The following is a 26,340-nucleotide window of genomic DNA, read 5'->3' on the forward strand; positions in this document are numbered from 1 at the left end:
CTTTTGAACGCTTTATTATTGAATGATAAAAAAAAAGAAAAAAGAAAAAGAAAAACAAAGCTGGAAAGTTCCCCTGAATCTTGTTAAGTCTACTGATCACTATTCTAGGAATTGGAAACAAAGACGTAAAATATGTAGGAAGATTAGAGAGGGTACTTTTCAACAATGTGAGTTTATCCCCTTTTGACAAGTATTGCTTCTTCCACCCGGATACCCTCTTTTGGAAACATTCCACCTTTGGATCCCAGATGGCAATTCTCCTCGTAGAAGAACCCAAGGGCAGCCCAAAATATGAAAACGGAAAAGACTCCACTCTGCTCCCCAAAATAGCTGCCAAATCATGAATATGATCCAGCTCCCCCACTGGAACAATCACACTCTTGCCAATGTTAATCTTCAGCCCTGAGACAACTTTAAAACAAGCCAGTACACACCTCAAATGCCTCAAATGAGTTACACTTGCATTGCAAAAAATAATAGTATCGTCAGCAAATAGCAAGTGAGATGTAACAATAAGGTTTGGCGCACGCCCCACCGAAAAACCTTGGATAAAGCCTAGTAACTCTACCCTTTTCATGAGTCTGCTAAAGGCTTCCATTAGAATAATAACGAGAAAAGGGGACAATGGGTTCCCCCTGACGTAAACCTCTCGAACTTGCGAAGCAACCTGCTAGTGACCCATTCACTGAGATAGAGAAATGAGTCGTTGAAATACATTGATGAATCCACCCTCTCCATTTGGTTTCGAACCCCATCCTCTCCAACAAATACAATAAGAACACCTAATTCACATGGTTGTAGGCTTTCTCAATATCCAATTTACACACAATCCTCGGCTCACCACTCTTAACTCTTGCATCAATACATTTACTAGCAATAAAAATCAGGTCAAGAATTTGCCTTCCTCCAACGAACTCATTTTGTGACTCCGAAATGACCCCATCCAAAATTTTCCTTAGCATAATAGCCAGGATCTTTGCAATAATCTTATAAACAGAGCCCACCAAACTAATTGGTGTGAAATCCTTTGCTTCAACCGCTCCACCCTTTATAGGTATAAGGGTAATGAAAGAGGCATTCAAACTCTTCTCAAAACAACCTTCCTCAAAGAAGGCATGCGTTACTCTCATAACATCCGCTCTCACCACCTCCCAATTCTGTTGGAAAAACGCAATTGTAAACCCGTTCGGACCAGAGCTTTATCTCCGTCACAGCTCCTTAGAGCTTCCAGCACTTCCTCCTCCCCAAATGGCCTCTCCAAACCCACCCTATCCTCATTAGAAATTGTATCATACTCAATATCATCCAACCGCGGCCTCCAAGAGACGGACTCTGTGAACAACTCCTGGTAATATGCCACAAAACTTGTTCGGATTTCCTCTTCAGTTTCAGCCATAACACCATCAAAACTTATCCACCCAATGATGTTCCCTCTTTTATGAGCGTTAGCTAAGCGGTGAAAAAATTTAGTAATCCGATCACCTTCTTTAAGCCACAAGGCTCTAGACTTCTGTCTCCACGAAACTTCCTCTATCACTACAGTCTCTTCAAACTCAGCCTTGCACTCCTCCCTTATACTCCTCTCCAACACGGAAATCCCCTTAGCACCTTCCTTCCTATCCAACTCTGAAATTTCCGTATGGAGCTGATTTTTCCACCACTCCAGCTTGCCAAACACTTCCTTATTCCAGACCTTGATGTCTCCCTTTAAGCGTCTCAACTTAGATGCCAATTGAAAACTTGGATTACCCCAAACATCATAAGCACACCACAGTTCATGACCTTTTCTTTGAAATCACCCACTCGTAGCCACATATTTTCAAATCTAAATGGGGATCTTCCTCTCCTAATCCCTCCACAATCAAGCAAAATAGCGCACACACGCCACTTGAGACACATCCGGAAACTTCTCCTCCATCTCCACTGAAATAAGAAATCTATCCAGTTGAGAAAAAGATAGAGGATCACGCCCACTCGACCATGTGAATGCACCTCCCACTATGGGAAGATCCAACAAATAGTTAGCTTCCACAAAATCAGAGAAATCAGCCATTGCTCCATCCCACGCACCCCTAAAAGATCTCTCACTCGTGTTAAGAATAATATTAAAGTCCTCCCCAACACACCACGGAACCCCCCATCTGCTTCTAATGATACGCATCTCCTCCCACATCTCTCTACGCTCCACATCACCTACAGACCCATAGACACCCAAAAAACACCACTTCGAACCATCTTCCTCAAACTCAAATAGTAATGATAATGAATGCCTCCCTTTCCAAGCATTGACCTTCGACACCCATCTCCTATCCCAAAAAACAGCAATGCCCCCAGCAGTCCCCTCCACATCAATAACCTCCCAATCCACAAATCTCCCTCCTGCAGACTTTTCATAACCTTGGCCTCCTCCACATCTAGCTTGGTCTCCGGCAAGCAAACCACATGCACTCTCCATTTCCAAATTATTGCCTTCACCACCTTCCTCTTTCTCACGTCATTTAGTCCCTGAACGTTCTAAGACACAATATTGAGCTTCATTAACAAACATCGAGTCTTCCACTCCCCCTCCTACCCCCACTCCTCTTCGCTCTCCCTACTCCACTCCTTCCCTCATAGTTTACTTTAGAAAACAGGCCTTTCATCTCTCTCACCCCTTACAAAACTGGCAAGCTCTTCTCCTTCTTCCTCACCCATTCATCCTCCACTGCTTGAAACAACTCCTTAACTTGCTTATCTTGCCCTTCCCAAGTCAGTCCCAGAAGATTGCTTTCTTCCTCGATAGCCTTCATAAACCAGTTGTCTTCTAAACCATCCAAATCCGAGGGTCTCTGACCACTGCCAAAGGAGTATGGAATCCCACCGTACTCTCTCCACCCCTATCATCGATGTCCCCTAAAGGATAAGTATGCTCCGCAACAACCTCATTGTCCCTTAGATCTTCCTTTTCACTACAAGCGCTGAACTCTGGTCGCAAATGGTCTACAGATCCTCCATCAGCAATCAACATACACCTGCACCCCACACAAAAAAAGCACTCCCTTGTTTTGTATCACTCGACATTAGCTTGATCAACCCCCTCTCTTCCACTGAGTGTTCATACCCTCCATCCCTGACTGAAGTATCTGAACCACTCCCTTTGCCATCCACTTCAGGTACCAGCGCAAGCCTCTGAACCAACGGTGGTCTCCCCCTTCCCTCCCTCTCACCCACTATCCTCACCACCCCAGAAGGAGGAGTAGAAGAAGAAGAAGCATGGGTAGAGATAGAAGAATTCGCCAGATTCAAGACAGAGGACATACCTGGACCACCACCTCCAGTTACAACCCATTTATGTTTCTAAAATCGCGACCATCTTTTGACTATCGACCGGCTACGAACCTTAATAGCACGGAGTAGTCGGAAAGAATCGCCTGATGCCTCGCCTCTCACACGCTCTACCTTGGAAATTCGTTGCGAAGAACCCTTCAATGTAAACATTCCCTCTGATGATTTAGTTATAGCCCTAAAATTGCTCCCAAATTGGTCCAGGCCAGACATCTGAGTACCCGCGTGGACCTCATCAAGCCAAGCAATGCGGACATCCCCCAAAACTATTATTGAAAAATGGGAATTCTTAAAGGGTGTATCTATGAATTTTTTGGTTGAAAAAAATCCTATGAAGAACATGGATTATTGTTTTTATTGCTGTAGTCTTGCTGCAAATATTTCTTCGGTGTAAAGTAATTTGTCTGTGGTCTCTAGCGTGCATCAACTTCTAAATTTGGTAATGGCTGTGGGGGAAGTATTACGAAGTTTAGGTGGTGCCTTATTAGATAAGGAACAGTTTTATGTCTGATTGTGGTGGCACTGCATTATTGCTTGCTAGTTGTCTTTAGTTCTTGGGGTATATTTCTCCTAACTTCCCCACACCTCCAAAAACAAAAATCTGTCAGTTTTATTTATGAATTTGTCTTTAATGCTTTCCCTCCTGTGCACACTTTTTCTAGTTGTATCTTTTCTATGCTTTTGTACATTTCCTTGTTAATTAGCTGTTTTTCGAACTTTCTATTGAAGCTTGGCGAAATTAATTTCTGAACATGCCTCAAACTTATTTTTTAGATTTTTTGTCACTTGGTTGGCTTAGTATAGATTGTTTCATGCCAATTTTTTGTTGTTTTGTTGTTAAGATTAATTTATTAGTGTCAGCAGTTGCTCATTCCTGAAGTCTTGTCGATCTTATAATACTCTATTGCAGTACATTATTATGCCATACATTTGTTTCTAACATGTTGAACTATTAATGTTGTTCTCTGGCAGGCTCTCTATGTACATATACCAGCTCGACATCCGTCTTCCTTTCCAGAGTTGGAGTTACCAACCCTTCTTCAGGTATTCATTCCTTTGCTGCTGGTCTCTGCTCCTAAAATTTGCTTCTGATGAAAGAGAGAGCGAGAGAGAGAGAGAATATATGAAAACGTATATCTTATTGAGTGAGTAATACAATAATACACTGGTGTTTATATAGGAAAAGTTACGGGAGTAGGTGAGTGGAGAACAAGTAAACCCTATACGTGGTAATTCTATATATGGTAATGAGGGGTAGGCGACAACTCATACAATACTAACTATACACGTGTGACAACTCATACAATATTGTATATCGTGACAACTCATACAGTACTGTACAACATTACCCCTCAAGCTGGAGAGTAAATGTCAATAACTCCCAGCTTGCTACATATGGAATCAATAGATTTCTTGGGAAACGCCTTAGTGAAGATGTCTGCCAGCTGCCTACTAGAAGGAGTAAAAGGTGTAACAATCTCATTCGAGTCAACTTTAGATCGAATAAAATGGCAATCTACTTCAATGTGTTTAGTCCCCTCATGGTAGAATGGATTGTTAGCAATATGAATAGCTGCCTGATTGTCATAATGGAGATGAATTGGGTATTGGACTGAAATCCCAAGTTCCTGTAAAAGAGTTTTTAACCAAGTAAGTTCACAATTTATTATACAATACAAAATTGGAGATAGGGTGATTGATACAAGATCGTTTATCTTTCCGAACAGCAATAGGTTGATCAAGATCAGAGTTCGGAGAGATGGAAGAATCTCCAGGCGTTGAAGCAACTGGTGGAAGTGGCAAGGCTGGGTTTACTACTTCAGTCGTTGGAACATGATTAACTACTCTTTTCCGACTACGAGCATAAACACGAAGAGCTGGTGGGATGTCAGAATCAAAAACTGGAGTTAGAAGAACAGACTCTTGGAGAATAGAGTCCTCCAAACGACTGCCTTCCTTGGAATAATAAGGAACATCCTCAAAGAAAGTTACATCTGCACACACAAATTGTTTAGGAAGAGTTGGACTGTAACATTTATATCCCTTTTGAGTGCGAGAATAACCTAAGAAAATACATTTGTGAGCACGAGGATCAAGTTTGTCTCGTCCCGTGCTTAGATTATGAACAAAACAAACACACCCAAACACCTTTGGAGGAATGCAAAAATGGTTTTTGTCAGGAAACATCCTTTGGAAGGGTGATTTTCCTTGAAGGATCCTAGAAGGCATGTGGTTTAAAAGATAAGCAACAACCATAATTGCATCTTCCCAAAAATGTTTTGGAACATGCATTTGAATAATTAAGGCACGGGTAATAGCTAGGAGTGGGCCATTATTCCGTTCAGCAACTCCATTTTGTTGAGGGGTATTAACACAAGATGTTTGAGGGATAATGCCCCTCAACTCAAGAAACTTTTGAAAAGCATGAAGTGTATATTCAAGGGCATTGTCAGTTCTAAGAACAAGTAATTTTGCATCAAACTGATTTTGAATTTCAGCATAAAAGGATTGAAAAACTGAGAATACTTGAGATCTATCTTTAAGAATATAAACCAGTGTACTTCAATAAATGACACAAAATAACGACCACCAAATAAACAAGCAGTACGAGCTGGTCCCCAAACATTAGAATGTACTAACTCAAAAGGTTTTAAACTTTTATTATTAAAACGAGACTTAAAAGTAGCTCAACGATGTTTACTGAGTTCGAAAGTAGTACAATTAAACTTACCAAAATCAACTAAAGAAGGGATCAAGGCTCGAAGACTATTTGAAGAGGGATGTCCAAGGCGGCAATGCCACTTGTAAGCTGAAGAGGAGGTGGAATGTAGAGCTGTCGGAGCAGTAGTTGGCTGGAAGTAGTAAAGACCATCCTTCTCAAACGCCCCAGATATCGTCTACTTCGTCTTGAGATCCTGAAAGACACAACGGGAAGGAGAAAAAATAACTAAGAAATTTAAATCTGATATGATTTTGCGAACTGACAATAAATTGAATGAAAATTGAGGGATATATAAAATGGATGAAAAAGTGAGACCTGAAGTGCGGAAGGTACCAATTCCATGAATAGGCGATTTGGCACCATTTGCTATAGTAACAACCGATGGTGAGATAACATGAGAAATATCAAAAAAGAAGAGATGGGTTATCTGTCATGTGATCAGATGCCCCTGAATCCATGATCCAAGGTGTAGAAGAGGAAGCATAGAGACACGTATTACCTGAAGTAACGGTAGTTGCGGTGGAGGAGGGCTGATTTACACGCTCACGCTTTATCAGAGAATCATATTCGGCTTTGGAGAGAACAACTTGTTCATTCACAGGAGTGGGAGTAGTCTCCTCCGAAACTGAAGCTTGATTAGCCCAATCTGGCTTGCCATGAAGAGCCCAACAGAAGTCAACATAGTGATTGTTTCAGCCACAATGAGTACACTTCTTGCTGCCGCGACCCCCTCTGCCGCCGCAAGTACCACGGCCTGGGTTGGAAGGACCTTTGCCCTCTCGTCCTCCACGGAAAGTATCATGTCGCTCAGTAGGAACAAGAGCAGAGTGGTTGTCCTTCTCAATCATAGGGGGCATGAATAGATGCTCTTCGAACTCGAGCAAAAGTCTCACTTGCTATGGGTATCTCCTTGCCAAACAGAATATGCGAACTGATCGGAGCTAGTTTGGGTTTAAGTTCAAAGAAAAATTTTGCCACCCAAAACTCCTCCCTGTGCCCTTTTTGTTGTTTAATGTTTGTAGTATGGTTGGTAGACATTCAATTCTTCCCACATGCCCTTCAATTCTGAGTAATAATCTTCAACAGAACGATCTCTCTGCTGGAGATTAAAAATATCCTAATAAATTCGAGAAATAGTCCTTGAGATTTTCCCAGATATCTTTGGTAGATTCTAGGAATGGCACGTTGTTGAAGATCTTAGGCTCTAAGTTGTTCTATAACCAAGTCATAATTTGAGCATCTTCTTTCTCCCAAGCCTCAATAATCTTCTCATCACTAGTGGGTGTGGTTGATTTAAGATATGATAGTTTTCCTCGAGCCCGCAAGAACACCCCTACGGCTCAAGACCATTGAAGGTAGTTTGACCCTTTCAATTTGGTGCTGGTGATTGACCCAAGTAGATGGGATTCCTTAGTATCCATCACAAGACCTGCCGAACAAATGAGATATAGTAGCGAGAGGGAACCAAGATAAGAGAACCAAGATCTAGCCGAGATGAACCCGAGAGAAATTGTCGAGTAGAGAGCCGAGGAGGGATCTGAGAGAGATTGCTGAGATGAGAACTGAGATCACCGAGGTGTGATCGCCAAGAAGAGATTGCTGAGAGAAAGTTGAGGAGGGATCCGAGAGAGATTGCCGAGACGAGAACTGAGACCACCGAGGAGAGATCGCCGAGAAGCGATTGCTGAGAAAAAGCCGAGTTGAATCAAGATCGGAATTTGAATAAGACTAAAAAAAAAAAAAAAAAAAAAAATATTAAAGAGGGATCTATTTCCACTCTGATACCATGATGAAAGGGAGAGAGAAAGAGAATACATGAAAACGTATATCTTATTGAGTGAGTAATGCAATAATACAATGGTGTTTATATAGGAGAAGCTACGGGAGTAGGTGAGTGGAGAACAAGTAAACCCTATACATAGTAATTCTATATATGGTAATGAGGGTAGGAGACAACTCATACAATATTAACTGTACGTTTTTGACAACTCATACAATACTATACACTGTGATAACTCATACAATAGTGTACAACGGCTTCATATCTTATGCTTCTGTGGTATCTTTTTTTCTTCTATAGATTGGCGTAATACTATTCACTTATATATATATATATATATATATATTTACATGCATCTTTTTGTTTATGTATTGCCAACTCTTTCTTTTTTCTAATATCAAAATACCAAAATTTCCATCTTCTTTAACATTTACATCCTTCTATAACCAGTATGGATTCACATATTTGTTTAAACTTTTAAGAAGTTTGGATTTTTAATTTCGTATTATTTCTGTTCTTGAATGTAAACTGTAGTTACTCTGGCAGCAGTTCTGCTCACCAACCTTATGAAGAATTGGTAGTTTGGATTATTTGGCTATTCTGTGAGATCTGGATTTTCACTTTCAACTTTCTTTTTCATTTATTTTTCAGACTGCAGCACTCATGTCAGTTGGGCTTCTTTACGAAGGATCAGCTCACCCCCAAACAATGCAAATTCTTCTGGTATTTTCTTTTCCTTTTCCTTTTCTTTCTTTTTAATTTTTAATTTTTTTGTTCTTACTATTCATATCCATTTTTAAATCTAAACATTTTTCTTTCAACTTGTATTGTCATAAAATTCTGTTTGGGGGACAAATATAACTAGTAGAACCCATAGATAGGTGTCTCCCACTTTTCAGCTTCCGGACAAGATGGAATGGCTTCATTGAAAGATTTGAAAATATGATAGAGAAACCAATTTCTACTTGTAAATGGTTGGAAAGTTCTCCACAATAAAGTTATTTACTCTGTGATCTTCGTGTATTTATTCTTCGTTTATTTATAATTCTGTCGTTGATGTTGAATAGAAACTCCATTTTTTGATTGATAAGCACATTAATGTGATGTTTCTAGTCTCTTTAGCTAAAATTATATTTTTGGATATCTACCTTTTTGATTAAATGAAATGCAGGTTGTTCAATAATTTTCTAACACCTGGTTTTTTGGTTACGATTGTTTGCTGGGTACCAAGCATAGGTGTATTTAAGAAGGCCTGCCCCCTGGGCGCCGAGTGGAAGGCGCACGCCTTTCACACCTAATTTAGGTTGAACAAAATGGAAGCAATTTCTTCAACAAGTCAGCTCGCCTTAATAAATACCACCTTAATGAATACCATTCCTTCATCAAATAAGCTAAGCCTAATTGTGGTCGAACTAAATAACTTATTGCCTTAGTTAATACAATTCCTTCAACAAATCTGCTCGCCTAATTGTGGTTGAACTAAATGATATATTACCTTAATGAATACAATTCCTTCAACAAATCTAATTTTGGTCAAACTAAATAATTTATTACCTAAGGAATACAGTTCCTTCAACAAATCTTATTGTGGTTGAACTAAATAATATACTACCTTAATGAATACCACTCCTTCAACAAAGTCTAATTTTTGGTCGAACTAAATAATATATTACCTTAATGTATACCATTCCTTCAACAATTCAGCTAGCTTAATTGTGGTCGAACTAAATAATATATTACCTTAATGAATACCATTCCTTCAACAAATCAGCTAGCCTAATTGTGGTCAAACTAAATAATATTTTACCTTAATAATATCATTCCTCCAATATTTCCAAATTTTAATTCTGCCGAATCTGGTCTGCATTTCTGTTTCTAATGTTTTTTTTTTTTTTTTTTTTTTTTTTTCTCTCTCTCTCTCCGTTCTCTCCTCTTTTTTTCAACTTGCTCCTCGCTTCAGTTAGGCCCACGCCTTGCCTTGAGCCTTTAACAACTATGGTACCATGCATTAATGCTTTGAATCCAAATACACAATATGTGTGAAGTTGTTAAATTTTCTTAAATATTTATTTATTCATTAATTGATATATGTGATATTGTGGACTGCTTATGAACTGATAATGCATATAGTGTTATACTTTTGATTTTTGATTTTTTTTTTTTTTTTTTTTTTTTTTTGATAAGTAATAATTGAAATAAAAAAGGCGTTCAAGAGGGGAACGCATCCCTTATACAAAAGTGGAACTAGGGAATAAGATCCCAAAGAAGCCAAAAAAATAATTAAGAGAAGCCAAAGAACTAGTTTGGGCATGCCCTTTACTAGCAAGAAGGCAGAGAAACATGACAATGACAGAAACATCATTCCTTTTTTGCTTTTAGGTACATCAAAAGAAAGTTGACTTTCCTCTCAACTTTTCTTTTCTCTTTTGACGCCGGAGTCTTCTACTCCGGCGTCTATCGTTCTCTTTCTTTTCTTTTTTGGTTTTGACGGATCATGCTACGTTCATATCTCAAAGTTGCAACCCTACCATGTTTCAATTTTCACGGGAAGATCCAAAGTTGTTCAATTGATAGAGATGTGGTCCTTAGGGTTGATCGTCAGAGCATTGTAGAACGTGAATCTGTACTGAAATCTTGTCTAGTTGGTCGATTTGATCGTGATGTGGGGTGCATTAAGAGGATTGAGGAGTGGGCGACGATATCTTGGCAGATCTCGTGTGGAGTAAAAGTCTCAACCCTACCTGACGGCCTGTTCTTGTTCCGTCTACCAGCGGAGGCCGAAACTTGTAGAGTTTTGCATGTGGGGAGGAAGAGATGGGGTGAAGCTTCCTTACACATCGACAAATGGGATTTCGCGGTGGGTTGTTCAGCCGTGGTTGATCGTGACAGCTTACGAAGGGTGGTGTTGTTCGGATTGCCCCTCCATCTCTGGTGTCCGAACAACATGATTGATCGAATTAGATATCGATTGAATAGACATCACTCTAGAAGCCTTCGATCTAGAGCACAGATGCTGATATGGATACGTCACGACACAGATTTACTGATTTAGAGATACAACAAATCTCCAAAAAAAGGATATGGGTATGACAAGATACAACAATAAAATAATAATGTATTATATTTTTATATGAAAAAATTAGTTTTTGTTAGTTTTTCATAACATTATTAATGTAAAATGTAATCGCCAATATGTTCATAAATAAAAGGCAATTAGATGAAACACAAAAAGAAAAATCCTAATCCTAGAACTTGATTGACCTAATTAATACATTCCTTGGTAGACACTATATCTCCCTTCTTCTTCTCTTCTTTTTTATCTCTATTTCTCTCTCATTGCGTTGATGAGTGTTGATTAGTATCAAGTTGGGCTTTTAATTTCTCTTTATTGTCACCATTAAACCCTCATTTTTTTTATATAATTATTTATGATTTTACCCAGCTGCATTCCAGAAGTATCCTGCCGTATTCTAAATGTATCCTGCCATATCCCAGCCGAATCTGATTTTTAAGAAAAAATATGTTAAAATTCCAGATAATTCCCAGTTTTATTGAACACGTATCCGGCAGTGTCCGGCCCGTATCCGTGCTTCCTAGCCTTCGATTGATCTCTCGATCAATGGAACCCTTCTGCAGGTTTATACTTGGAATGTATTTTATCATGGAAGTTTCCCAAACTTTTTCAATGCATGTATAAGACATTTTTGGGAATGAAAACCAGTTTAAATTATGACATTTAGAAACACCAATTATGCAGTCCATGAACCTTAATTGGTGAGTGTATCAGTGTTTAAAATTAGCCTTTTACCCTTGCTGATAAATATTACCAAAATAACCTTGAATGTAGAATCAATTCCATCTCCAATCTTGGGAGGTAACTAACAGTTACTGACTTTTGACCAATTTCTAATCTGTTGGAAATTATAAGCAAAAGTGCAGATTCAAATTCTGACGTACGAAATTTGTCAACATTAGTCCTAGTGATCTATCAGACACAAAATATTGTGACTTTTAACAATGCAGCCATTTTTTTATATATATATTTTTTAATCTATCAGCAATTTTATTAGCTGTGCGATACATATGAGAATTTTTGCACGTTGCTCAACTTGCTATTGTTTGCGTGACATTCTCACATTAAATTGTGGTAAACAATGGTGGTTTCACCCTTGTGATTTTTGTATGTTTGCATTTCTTTCACAGGCCGAAATAGGTCGTAGAAGTGGAGGCGATAATGTACTTGAAAGGGAGGGTTATGCAGTTTCTGCTGGATTTTCGTTGGGACTTGTAGCATTGGGTATCACCTGTTAATTTAATCATATTCGTGAAGATTTTGGAGTTTGCTAATTGTGTTCTATGTAATTGAAGGTCGAGGGGAAGATGCAGTTGGATTCATGGATACATTGGTTGATCGATTGTTCCAATATGTTGGTGGCAAGGAATTTCACAATGTATATGCTGTAGGAGAATTTTAGTCCATGTTTTCTTCCTTTCTTTCTTTGTATTTCCCCTCCCAGTATGCCTATTGTGTATAAACTAAGGTGTATTGAAGTTGTGATACTTCTAAAATAAATTCTATATTTATTTGGATGCTTAGTTATTATTTTTTTTCTTCTGCAGGAAAGATCCCTTCTCTTGGCACTAACAGATGAACACAATCGTGGTGCTGGGCAGGTTGTTAGATTCATTCCTATTTTTCTGGATACCACAATTTTCTCATTGGTTTTGGAAGTTACTTTAAAAAAAAAAGCTTTTCTTCAGCATCTAGTGTTGCAGGATATTCTTCTTCTTCTCTCTCCCTCTCTCTCTTATGGTACTAGTGTTGATGTTTTAGATGATGGATGGAACCCCGGTCAATGTTGATGTCACTGCTCCTGGTGCTATAATTGCTCTGGCTCTAATGTTTTTGAAGGTAAACTATATGCAGCATCTGTTTTATCAATATTAAATATAATCGGCTAGGAAAAAAAATAATTAAATGTAATCTTTCCACAAAAGGTGCCCCAGGTCGTGTCCTTCACGAAATTCAGAGTTGCTCATATATTTTTGATCTTCAAAAAGTTGTTCTTTACCCCTGTATATTATTACAGACTGAATCAGAGGTGATGCAATCTAGACTTTCTATTCCGCGTACGCGTTTTGAGTTGCAATATGTGAGGCCGGATTTTGTAATGCTTCGTATCATTGCTCGCAATTTGATAATGTGGACCAGGTAGCAACATCAAAAGCAACAACGATCCAATGAGTGAATTTAGGTTTGTTAACTGCTTGCTAAGTTTGACTTAATATACTTGTATTTTTTAGGGTTCATCCATCCAAAGATTGGATTCAATCCCAGATTCCTATAATTGTCCAAAATGGTCTCAAAGGTCTTGATGATGAGATGAGTGATATTGATGAAATGGATGCTGAAGCATTTGTTCAGGCATATGTCAATATAGTTGCTGGAGCATGTATTTCTCTTGGTAGGTCATCATTTGTGCTATTTATTGAAGTTATTCATTTGCCATTGTGTTTGTTTCCGTTTCCTACTTATTTATTTTTAGTGGCATTTGTCATTGTTTGGTATCCTGATGTTCAAGTTTTGTTTGTCTGGAGTTGCTTAATGCATTCTCAAAATATTGGTTGAAAAGAAGTAGTTTTGGGTTTTGGCCTACTCAAACCGAGAGCCAAGAGCTATATTTATATACAAAAATAGGGTACAAAGAAAGGAAACCAAAGTAAAGAAAAACAGGAAATATGCCAAACTCTACGCGATCCCATGATTACGGGGATCTTATCTACGTGGTACCTTGATAATAGGGATCTTATATGAAACTTCTAATTAAAGGCTGAAAACAGCTAATAAAAATAATAATAATACAAATATTTCAACACTTCCTCTTAAGCTGGGGTGAAGATATCAATCAAGCCCAACTTGGTAATCGAGAAATGAAGCAAAGATGGACCAATGGATTTGGTGGACACATCTGCTGAGTAATTAAAGGACCGAACAAAGCATGGCTTGATAATTCCCGAACGAACCTTCTCTCTGATAAAATTAATGCCCACCTTTATATGTTTAGTCCTCTCATGAAGAATAGGATCTGAAGCAAGCATGATGGCTGACTTATTTTCACAAAACAAGTCTGAGGACTGTTTTTTCACTTAGCCTTAGCTCCTCTATGAAAGATCGAAGCCAGAGAATCTCACAAGTACCCTGGGCCATGGCACGATCCTCAGCCTCTGCTGAAGATCTCGAAACTACAGGTTGCTTCTTACTTTTCCAGGATATAAGATGATCTCCGTAGAAAGTACAGAAGCCAGATGTGGAACGTTTGTCAGTTTTGGACCCAACATAGTCTGCATCACTGAAACAAGATAGTCTAACCTGCCTGTTAGGAGAATATAATAAGATATCGTAGAATATGATATACTGCATCCATGTAAGCTGTACGAGGAGCATGCATAAACCGACTCACAACACTAACCGCGAAAGCCAAACCAGGACGGGTGTCGGTAAGATAAATCAATCTTCCTACCAAACGCTGATACTGCGAGGGATTAGAAAGGAGATCTCCAGACTCAGCCGAGATCTTCAGATTAGGATCCATGGGAGTGGAAGCAGGTTTACACCCAAGCATACCCGTGTCTTGAAGAAGATCCAAGACATACTTTATTTGCGATAAAGAGATTCCCTGCTTAGATCTAGCAACCTCAATTCCTAAGAAATATCTGAGCTGCGCAAGGTCTTTCACATCAAAAGCTTTAGCCAATTGAAGCTTTACTTGAGCAATCCCAGGGATCTCATTGCTAGTAATGATGTTATCATCAACATAGACAAGAATAATGATGCATCGACCGGTGGAGGAACGGTGGATAAAACTTGTATGGCTAGAATGACATCTAACAAACTCCATGGATAGAATACATCACTGAAGCGGCTGAACCAAGCTCTGGGAGATTGTTTTAACCCATACAAAGACTCTTGCAATCGACATACCTTTCCCGCATACTCCCCCTCAGCCCGAAAACTGGGTGGAGGATCCATATAAATAGTCTCAAGAAGACCACCGTAAAGGAAAGCATTCTTCACATCAAGCTGATGAAGAGGCCAATTATGAGTAGCCAGGGAGACAGGCATTTTGCCATTGGAGCGAAGGTAACATTACAGTCTTTACCAGGAATCTGAGTAAACCCTTTGGCCACCAAACGGGTTTTATGCAGATCAATAGAGCCATCGGGCAGATATTTAACACTGAATACCCATTTGCATCCAACATCCAATAGTTTTTTCACCAGGAGGGAGAGATACAAGTTCCCGTGTTTTATTTTGCTGCAAAGCATCCATTTCTACCATCATACCAGACATCCGATTGGGATTTCGGAGAGCCTCAGAGACATTTATGGGAATGGAAATGGAATCAAGTTTACCTATAAAGGCTCGGTAAGACCCTGAAAGACCATTATAAGAGATATACTGCGAAATAAAATGACTAGTACTACAAGCGAATCCAAATAGAGCAGGGGGTTTGCTGTCCCGAGTGGGATACCAAGACTCAGGAGCAGGGTTAGGGAAATGTAAAGGAGAGAGAGGAGATGTACCTAAACCTGTATCTGAGTAGGATTAAGGCAATGGGGGTGGAGTACGAGGGCGGCGAGAATAGACTTGCAAAGGGGGTGAGGAAATCACTAGAGAAGACTCTTCTTGAAAAATAGTAAGAGGACGAGCTAGAGAAGAAGCCTCTTGATCGGGAGTAGAAGATTCCTGCAAGATAGTGTTAGAACCATAAAAGGGGTATGCTCATGAAAGGTGACATCAAGAGAGTGATACATGTGTTTGTGTACAGGATCATAACACCGGTAACCTTTTGACATTGAAGAGTATCCTAAAAAGATACATTTAATGGCCTTGTCATCAAGTTTAGTACGAGAAGGGCTACGATTCTGAACAAAACATGTACATCCAAACACCTGAGGCATGATGGAAAAAAGATTAATATCAAGCTGAAGCACTTGTAAGGGGCCCTTACCATTTAATACTCTAGTTGGGGTACGCTTAATGAGAAAAGTATTTGTAAGAACCGCAATGTGCCAGTATGACTTTGTGTTGGAAAATCTGCCAGAAGACTTCCAGCCTATATAGTCTGGCACAGATCTGCCAACTTTGAAAAGATATACAGCCTGTATTGGCTGACACAAATGTCCAACTATAAATATTGACTATCTAAGATTTAGTTTACTTTTTTCCATATTAGTTTAGCTGTCTTTCTTCCTGTCATAATTAGGAGATTGTAAAATTCTGTATATATATGTTGTCATTCTATGTAGAAGTAAGAAAGTATTCTCTCAATTTGAGGTTTGAATGAAAACATGGTATTAGAGCTAGAAAATTTACTACTCTAATCGTGTTGTTTCTTTCTTCTGTGCCTTCATTGCCCAGTGTATATTTTCCAGATTCATTTAAAATCAATCTTGACCTTCATTGTCAAGACAGATTTCCTTATTTTGGCCTTTATTGCCTTTCATTCTTCCATCGTGTTGATTAGGGTGATTTTTGTTCATTTCTTTAGATTCAAGTCTTCTCTACTTCTTTATCATGTCAGGTACATCAGAAGTTAACTCCTCTGTTACGAATCAGTCCATTTCTTTCTTCTGTGCCTTCATTGCCCAGGGTATATTTTCCAGATTCATTTAAAATCAATCTTGACGTTCATTGTCAAGAATGATTTCCTTAATTCGGCCTTCATGTCGGGTACATCAAAGTTAACTCCTCTGTTACAATCAGCCCGCAAACCAACAGTCTGCTCCTAGTGAATTCCAGAATATATATGCCATCTTCAAACTCAATGGAGGGAACTATTTAGAGTGGTCACAATTGATAAAAACCTATATAAAGGGAAAAGGGAAATTGAGTTATCTCATTGGATCGATGGTGAGTAAGAATGATCCTAATTTTGCTGCTTGGGATGAAGAAGACTCTCAGATCTTGTCATGGTTATGGAACTCGTTGCAGCTGGAAATCAGCCGCACTTGTATTTTCTCCCAACAGCAAAGGAAATTTGGGAATCTGTTTGTCAAACCTACTCCAAAGTGAGAGATGGAGCCCAAATTTTCGATCTCAAGACAAAGATCCATTACACCAAGCAAGGTAATTTTTCTGTTACCGAGTACTATAATGTTATAAAAGGCTTATGGCTCGAGTTAGATCAATACCAAAATCTTAGAAGGAAGTGTAGCACAGATGCTGCAATACATCAGGAGTTTTTTGAAAGAGAGAGAGTTTTTGATTTCTTGGTGGGTTTAAATATGGAGTTAGTGATGCAACCTTAGGTGTGTGCACAAAAATGCACTGAACTTTTAGAATTAAGAAATGTGCTCAATGGGCATCAACTTGTACAATTTATAAAAGCCACTTAACACTTATACAATGAAGTATAGTGATAAGGGATCGTCCTCAGGGATTAAACATGTAGTTGGAATCTAACTTGACTTTAGTGGTTCACAAGATTGAAAGGAGGTTTGGTTTGGTGATTAATCTAATGTCCAATTAAATAAAACATAAAATGGAAATTAAACTAAAATGAATTGAATTTGAATGATAGGAAGAGAGGTCTTAGGGCATAGGAATCACCACTAAGCTCATGCACTAAACCATTTGCCTTCAATTATTGGGAAAACATTGCTGTAATCTAAATGCGACTACAAATTGCAATAATAAGCATGGACCTTCAAATTCAAGAATGAATTGTGTACGTAAATACAATTACTCTAAGGTGTAATACAATCCATCAAGCCTAAGCAAAATCCATCAAACTAATTAACAATTGTAGCATAAATTAACCAAGAGAATAATACAATTTGCAATAATAAGCCATGGACCATCAAAATCAAGCATGAATTGTCTACCTAACAACAAGTAAACTAATGTGTAGTACAACCCATCAAGTCTAAGCATAATCCATCAAATTAATTGACAAATGTATCAAATAAAAACCATGCATAGTCATCACTAAATACAATTACAAAAAGTATCTAGTGTGGAGATCAATTCTCAATTAATCACACATAAGACAACATGCAACCAACATAGAGAATCAATAGGAAGAATTAACCATAGAATCCTTGGTACAACCGAGTTTCATTACACATCTCAAATATTTGAGTTGAAAACTCGACTATGAAATCCAAGCAGAATGATGGCGATGTTAGTACTTATTATAGCGAATTGGTAACTTTATGGTAGGAACTTGATCAATGTTATGATGATGTTTGGGAGAATTCGAACGACTACGCTCGCCACAAGAAGAGAGAGGAAAACGACAGGGTTAACATGTTTTTAGCCGGCCTTAATCGGAGTTTGGATGAGGTTCGAGGCCGCATTCTCGGCAGAAAGCCATTGCCCTCTATTCGGGAAGTTTTTTCTGAAGTTAGACGTGAGGATTCAAGGAGAAAAATCATGTTGCGCAACACCGAACCTGGTTTCAACCTGGAACCTGAGAGCTTTGCTCGTGTCAAGAGGTGTTGATTCTGACAACGACGGGCGTAAGAAACCGTGGTGCGAGCATTGCAAAAAACCATGTCATATGTAGGAGATGTGTTGGAAGCTTCATAGTAAACCAGTAAATTGGAAGCCAAAATCCAAACGTAACAGTCACGCCTACCAAGCCACTGCTGAAGAGACTCAGGAGCCTTCTACCAACTCGGATGCAGTCTCTTTTACCAAGGAGCAATTAGAGCACCTGTACAAGTTGTTTTCTCTAAAACTGTCCTTAACTCCGTCTTGTTCTTTTGTACAGAAGGGTAACTCTCTTGCTACTGCTGTTTTTGGTGTTTTTCCTAACCCTGTTCATTCTTGGATAATTGATTCAGGCGCAACTGATCATATTACCGGCTGCTCCAAATTGTTCTCATCCTCCGTGTGCAGGCGCAATAAAAAGGTCAAAATTGCAGATGGTTCACTCTCGGTAATTGCCGGGATAGGAACTATCGAACTCACTACGTTGTTAACCCTCCATGATGTGCTCCACGTTCCCAATTTGTCTTGCAATTTTTTGTCCATGAGTAAAATTACCCCTGATTATCAGCGTCAAGCTAATTTCTACTCTTCTTATTGTGAGTTTCAGGAATTGGCCACGGGGAGGATGATTGGCAGTGCTAAGGAAATAGATGGACTCTATTAATTTGACGATAGACCTGACTCGAGTAGACGATGTCAAAGTACTTCCTTAAATTCTGTTTCTGTTTCCAAAGATAATGATATTATGTTATGGCATTATAGGTTAGGCCATCCTAGTTTTCAGTATTTAAAATACTTGTTTTCCAATTTATTTCGGAATAAAAGTCCATCTTCCTTTCAATGTGATGTTTGTCAACTTGCTAAACATCATTGTGCATCTTTTTTTTCCCAACCCTACAAACCAACTACACCATTTACTGTGATTCATAGTGATATCTGGGGCCATGTAGAACATCTACCTATTTTGGCAAAAAATGGTTTGTGACCTTTATTAATGATCACATGAGATTAAGTTGGGTTTATTGGATGAAGGAAAAATCTGAAGTTGGAACAATTTTAAAAAAATTTTACACCATGGTACAAACACAATTTTTAAAAAATATTCAACTATTGTGGAGTGATAATGGTCTAGAATATTTCAAAAACATTTTGGCCCAATTATTTCTTGAAAAAGGAATTGTTCATCAAAGCTCTTGTGTCGACACTCCGCAACAAAATGGTTTGGCTGAAAGAAAAAACAAACACTTGTTGGAAGTAGATTGGGCATTGCTTTTTACCAATTAGGTACCTAAATGTCTTTGGGGTGAAGCCTTTCTTACTGCTACATATCTCATAAATCGAACGCCTAATAAGGTTTTAAGCTTTGAAACACCTTTTGATGTTTTTCATAAGTTTTATCCAACAAATCGACTTTCTTCTTCTTTACCACTAAAGTTATTTGGTTGTACCACATTTGTTCATATTCATAGTCATAATCGAGGAAAACTTGAACCCCGAGCCACAAAATATGTGTTTGTTGGTTATGCTCCCACTCAAAAGGGTTATAAATGTTTTGAACCCATTTCCAAAAAAATGTTTGTTACCATGGATGTTACTTTTTTTGAATTACATTATTTCACGCCTCATCTTCAGGGGGGGAACCAAAACAAAGATTCGGCTGTTTTTCATAATTTTTTCCAAATTGAAGACTTGCAAAATGATCCTTCTCCAACTTTGATTATTCAACTTGAAAACCCAAGCTTTATTATACCAGGAGAAATTGAGTCGAGTTTTTTAGATACTGAAAAGGTACGTCTTCCTACAGTGCCATTTCATGATGTTTATGATCCTATAACGACTAACAAAGGAGAAACAGGAAAAAAAAAAACACAGCGTTGGTACCATTGAGGACAACTCGAGAGAAAGGGTCTTCCAATCCTTTACACTGCTCAGAATCCTTAAACCCTCTAGGTAATGTCCTCACCGAGCCTTTACCTCATGTTCAGCCCATTTCATCTTCGAGTTCTGAGTCCTCTAGTTCTGAACCCGATTCTAATTCCAATTCTGAGTTTGATGATTCTGAACTTCCCATTGCTGTCCGGAAGGGTGTGAGGTCTTGTACCCAGCATCTATTGTCCAATTATGTGTCATATGTACATCTCTCTTCTGTTTTTCGTGCTTTTACCTCACAATTGTCTTGTATGGAGATTCCTAATACTGTGCATAATGCTTTGAAAGCTCTTGAGTGGAAGGAGGTTGTCTTCGAGGAGATGAAAGCTTTTGAAAAAAATGGCACGTGGGAGTTAGTTGATCTACCAAGAGGAAAGACAACTGTGGGGTGCAAATGGGTGTTTACAGTCAAGTATAAATGTGATGGCTCTCTAGAATGGTATAAAGCTCGATTGGTTGCCAAGGGATTCACTCAGACCTATGGCATTGATTACTTGGAGACATTTGCCCCAGTCGCAAAGCTAAGCTCTGTAAGAGTTCTTTTGTCACTTGCAACTAAATGTGACCGGCCTCTGCAACAGTTGGACGTAAAAAATGCATTCCTCAATGGAGACCTGGAGGAAGAAGTGTACATGGATGTACCTCCAGGATTTAGTGAAAAGTCTGGCACAAAGGTGTGTAAATTGAAGAAGTCCTTATATGGGTTGAAACAGTCACCAAGAGCCTGGTTTGAGAAATTCACTCAGTTTGTTAAAAGTCAAGGGTATACTTAAGGGCAAGGTGATCATACGATGTTTATAAGACATTGACAGGATGGGAAGATAGGGATATTGATTGTGTATGTTGACAATATAATTCTCACTGGAGATGACGTACTTGAGATGAACCGATTGAAGATTTCCCTCTCATCAACATTTGAGATCAAGGACTTAGGATCTCTGAGGTATTTCCTTGGAATGGAGGTTGCTCGGTTGAAGAAAGGGATTGTTGACTCCCAACAGAAGTATGTCTTTGACCTCCTTCAGGAGACTGGGATAAGCGGTTGTAGGAGATCAGGCACTCCAATTGATCCCAATCAGAAAATTGCAGATGACAAGGAAGGTGGTCAAGTGAATACAACTCGGTATGAAAAGTTGGTGGGAAAGTTAATTTACTTAGCACATACACGGCCCGATATTGCTTTTGCTATGAGTTTGGTAAGCCAGTTTATGCATTCACCCTACAAGAAACATCTTAAAGTAGTTTATTGGATTCTCAGATACTTGAAAAGTACACCAGGCAAGGGTTTACTCTTCCAGAAGACCACACAGCAGAACATAGAGGCATACACTGATGCATTGATGCCGATTGGGCAGGCTTAGTTATTGATATAATGTGGAAATCTGGTCACATGGCGAGGCAAGAAACATAATGTGGTTGCGAGGAGCAGTGCCGAGGCAGAATATAGGGCTATGGCTAACGAAGTTTGTGAGATACTATGGTTAAAGAGAATTCTTAACGAGCTGCAGATACTGATGAACATGCCAATGAAGTTGTATTGTGACAACAAAACTGCCATAAGTATTGCATAAAATCCAGTACAACATGATCGCATGAAGCATGTGGAGATTGACAGACACTTCATAAAAGAGAAGATTGATAGTGGAGCTGTTTGCATGCCTTTTGTTCCTACTACTCAACAAATAGCCGATATCTTCACCAAAGGACTTTTCAGACCTAGTTTTGATCTCTTTATGAGCAAGTTGGGCAGGATAGATATCTACGCTCTAAGTTGAGGAGAGGGGGGGGGGGGGGGGGGGGGGTGTCGGATTTCTAGGAAATAAATTAGGAAATTCTATTTTTGAAAATAAATTACTATTTCAGATTTTATTAGTTTATGTTTCCTGTTTTCTAGCCTAGAGATTTGCTGATTTGATTTGCTGATTTTGTGGGCTTCCTGATTTGGTGGCCTTCCTTTACTATTTATCTTGTAATCATCTCTCTTGAAAGATAAGAAAGACTGAATATTTTTCTTCTTAAAAAAACCTTCAGTTACAAAATGGTTCAACCCCCCTTTTATATGTGATCCTTGGAGCCCAAAACAGGTCAGAAATATGCGCAAAAATGATGCAATCTCGTAGCCCCTTGGTCGGTGAAGTTCGGACCAAAACCGCGTACAAAACAGGCTGGTAGGACAATTCACGATCGATCGCACAGTGTTGCGATCGATCACAACTCTGCTACGATCAATCGTGAATGAGCTGGCTTGATGATAAGGCTTATCCACTTTGTTGACTAGGCACTGATGTGGCGTTGCAATCGATCGTACTTCTTGTTGCGATCAATCGTGATGATGACGTGGCCACTGCAAACGCTAACATGGACTTGCGATCGATCGTGAGCCCCTTTTCTGGACTTTTTCTGGATTTTTCTCGATGCATTTGCTTGACTCCAAAAAGGCTTGATTTTAGCCCGTTTGAACCTTAGTTACCTTATTGACCTGAAATAGACAAAAACACAAATCAGGACTAAAACGGGAAGTAAAGATAGATGAAAGGTCTAAAATACTCGAGATTAGGGCTGAAATGTTCATATTTCAGCACTTATCAGTTAGATTATGTAAAGGTTCAAATCCTAGGGAAGAACCACTATCGTCCTTGAATGAGGCTATTGTTAAACAGAGAAAAAGGAGTCAAAGCAGAATTTCTGACGAAGGAAGTTATCCTTTCCTTTGGATCTTATTCCTATTTATATTACAAGATTTGGTTACAATTAAGGAAAATATTTACAGCAAGTATGTAAAGGTAATTAGCTAATCAAATCCCATAATTATAGCAACTATATTTAAGGTAGGTCAACTATATTTAAAGTTAATCTAATCCTAAATGTTGTTGACTTTAAGATATAATCAAATCAAAAGTAAGTGATAAAGAAGAAGAAGAAAAAGAAAAGAAAGCGGATGAGAGAAAAAGAGAGAGGGATATGGGGAAAGAGAGAGAGAATGAAAGAATACTTTCAACCTTCCACCACATTCTATTTATAATAACAAGTTTTAGAAATTACACATAAGCCCCAACATTATATAAGTAATAACAAATAAGCCCCTGACAACACTCCCCCTCAAGCTGGTGCAAATAAATCAATCATGCCTAGCTTGACTAATATATTTTGCAAGCAAGTCTTGCTTACATCCTTAGTCAAAACATTAGTAACCTGATCATGTGTATCGACGTATGGAGTACAAAACAACCAAAGACGAAGCTTTTCCTTGATGAAGTGTTGATCGACTTCAATGTGTTTTGTCCTATCATGTTGAAATGGATTGTGGGCAATGCTAATTGCAGCCTTGTTGTCACAATACAACTTCATTGACTCGCGAACAGGATAACCCAACTCACCCAATATCATACATAGCCATAACAAACTCCATGTGCCATAGATCTGAACTCAGCCTCTGCACTAGATCTAGCTACTACAGATTGTTTCTTGCTTTGCCATGAAACAAGATTACCTCTAACAAATGTGCAATATCCTGAAGTAGATCGTCGATTTGTCATAGACCCTGCCCAATCAGCATCAGTATAGGTTTCAACACACAAGTGGCCATGACTGCCAAACAATAACATGATGAGCTGCCTCAAGGTGAGGTGTACGTGGAGCATGCATAAACTGACTAATCACACTAACAGCGTAGGCAATATCCAGGCGCGTGAGAGATAAGTAAATTAGTCTCCCAACCAATCGCTGAAATCTTTCCACATCATCTAATGGGTCTCCATCTACATCATTTAGCCTATGGTTCTGCTCAATGGGAATATCAATAGGTTTAGTTCCAAGCCTGCCTGTTTCAGCCAACAAATCTAACACATACTTCCGTTGAGAAATGAACACCCCTTTCTTTGATTTGCACACCTCGATGCCAAGAAAGTATCTCAATGATCCGAGGTCTTTAAACTCGAACTCTGTCCCCAAGACTGACTTCATTCAACGAATCTATTCTGTATCATTTCCAGTGATAACAATATCATCAACATATACAATAAGGGCAATGGTGCAGCCTTGGTGCTTCTTGATGAAGAGAGTATGATCTGCCTGACTCTGTGTGTACCCTACTATTTCACAACAGTGCTGAACCTCTCAAACCAAGCTCATGGCGACTGCTTTAAGCCATACAAAGCTGCATTTAGCTTGCACACTAAATTTTAACCATTAGCAAGCTTAAACCTTGGTGGCATATTCATATACACCTCTTCCTCCTAGTCACCATGAAGGAAAGCATTTTTTACATCCAGTTGATGTAAGGGCCAATTCAAATTAGCTGCCAAAGAAAGAAGAGCACGTATATAGTTCATCTTGGCAAATGGAGTAAATGTTTCAAGATAATCAATTCAATAGGTCTGAGTGAAGCCCTTTGCAACTAACCAAGCTTTATATCAATTGTTCCGTCTGCATGATACTTTATTCTGTAGACCCATTTGCAGCCTACTGGTTTCTTACCCCTAGGTAATGGAACAATATCCCAAGTACCATTCTTCTCAAGGGCCTTCATTTCTTCAAGCATAGCTTTCTTCCATGGAGTTTAACTAAGAGCATCTAAAACACTAGAAGGAACAGATACATAGGAGATACACGAATTGAAAGCACAATATATTGGAGATAAGGCATTATAGGATACAAACTGAGATATGGGATGCTTTGTACAACTATGAACACCCTTACGATAGACAATAGGGACATCAAGATCAACAAGAATGCTATTGGGAAATGAATCAGGAGTATCAATGTCAACTAAGGAATTACCTGGATTGAGGGAGGCTTCTTAGTCCTGGGGTGAGTCAATAACTTGTTTTGCCCTCCTAATGTAGACAATTAGTTACTTTCCTGCTGCAAATCATTAGTGTTAGGAGGACTAGACATAGGCACCTTAGTAAGAAGCTCTCCCTGAATGGGAACAAGCAGAGGAAGGGGGCATTCCCTCTGAATGGACAATGGATTCTCTACCTGTATAGTAGTCTCCCTCTATATAGAATCCCGAGTAGTGGAAAAAACAAGGAACAGACTCAAAGAATGTAACATCCATGGATACAGAGCAACGACGAGTGGTAGGGCTATAACACCGATACCCTTTCTGAGTGGCGGAGTATCCAAGAAAGACACATCGGATTGCCTTAGGGTCCATTTTGTCCTTGCAATGATGAATGTGAACATAACAAACACAACCAAACACTTTCGGAGGGACAGTAAACAAGGTAGTGTCATGGTGTAAGACAGAGAAGGGCGATTGATAGCCAAGAACCTTAGAAGGCATGCGATTGTTAAGGTTGCATCAGCACAATAACTTTTAGGCACTCTCATCCCAATTAGAAAAGAACGGGTGACCTCTGTTATATAACAGTGTTTTCTTATAATTGCACCGTTCTGTTGTGGTGTATCGACAAAAGAGGTTTGATGGACAATCCTGTTATCAGCAAAAAAGGAGGCAAGATGCACTATCAACCCCATTGCTCTTCGAAAGGGTAAGCGTTCTTGTACATACCCTATTTCTAATTTTGTTTCTGATTGTGCTCTCTCACCCTTCTATCGGAGTTTTCTTGTTTCTATTGCCTCGGTTCCTTTTCTAGTGTTGCAGATGCACTAACATAACCTCAATGGCGTGATGCTATTACAGAAGAACTACAAGCACTTAAGAAAAATCAGACTTGGGACATGGTTCCGCTTCCTATTAGACGAAAGGTTGTGGGTTGTGGTTAGGTGTTTACAATTAAGCATAATCTAGATGGGTCAGTTGCTTGTTATAAGGCCGGTTGCCAAAGGTTATGCTCAGACTTAGGGCATAGATTATTGGGAGACTTTTGCCCCTGTTGCCAAGATGAATACCATCCGTGTATTATTTTCCGTTGTTGTGATTCGATCTTGGCCTCTAATTCAGTTAGATGTCAAGAATGCCTTTCTCAGTGGTGATTTGCAGAGGAGGTGTACATGGTACCTCCTCTGGGCTTTCGTTCTCCTGCTCATTCTGGTATGGTCTGCCGTCTTCGTCGTTCTCTGTATGGCCTCAAGCAGTTTCCTCGAGCTTGGTTTGATTGCTTTGGCATTGCCATGCTCAAG

At 39.1% G+C, this 26,340-nt stretch overlaps 1 protein-coding gene across 2 annotated transcripts in view; it reads left to right on the forward strand.

Annotated features, from left to right (window-relative positions):
* The window catches only part of LOC132300844 (anaphase-promoting complex subunit 1), a 129,881-nt gene that overhangs the window by 74,641 nt on the left and 28,900 nt on the right, over positions 1-26,340 (forward strand). The window contains exons 19-26 of one of the 2 annotated variants that reach the window (XM_059798096.1): positions 4,297-4,368; positions 8,478-8,549; positions 12,030-12,123; positions 12,195-12,286; positions 12,447-12,500; positions 12,661-12,738; positions 12,917-13,038; positions 13,131-13,291. In XM_059798096.1, coding sequence (XP_059654079.1) covers positions 4,297-4,368; positions 8,478-8,549; positions 12,030-12,123; positions 12,195-12,286; positions 12,447-12,500; positions 12,661-12,738; positions 12,917-13,038; positions 13,131-13,291 — 745 coding nt within the window. The remainder of the gene's footprint in view (positions 1-4,296; positions 4,369-8,477; positions 8,550-12,029; positions 12,124-12,194; positions 12,287-12,446; positions 12,501-12,660; positions 12,739-12,916; positions 13,039-13,130; positions 13,292-26,340) is intronic. The other variant, XM_059798097.1, reaches the window with a different exon arrangement.

The sequence above is a fragment of the Cornus florida genome, unplaced genomic scaffold (assembly GCF_030987335.1).
Source record: "Cornus florida cultivar Cherokee Brave unplaced genomic scaffold, ASM3098733v1 CherokeeBrave_3.0.0_Hap2_Chr03, whole genome shotgun sequence".
NCBI classification, from domain to species: domain Eukaryota; kingdom Viridiplantae; phylum Streptophyta; class Magnoliopsida; order Cornales; family Cornaceae; genus Cornus; species Cornus florida.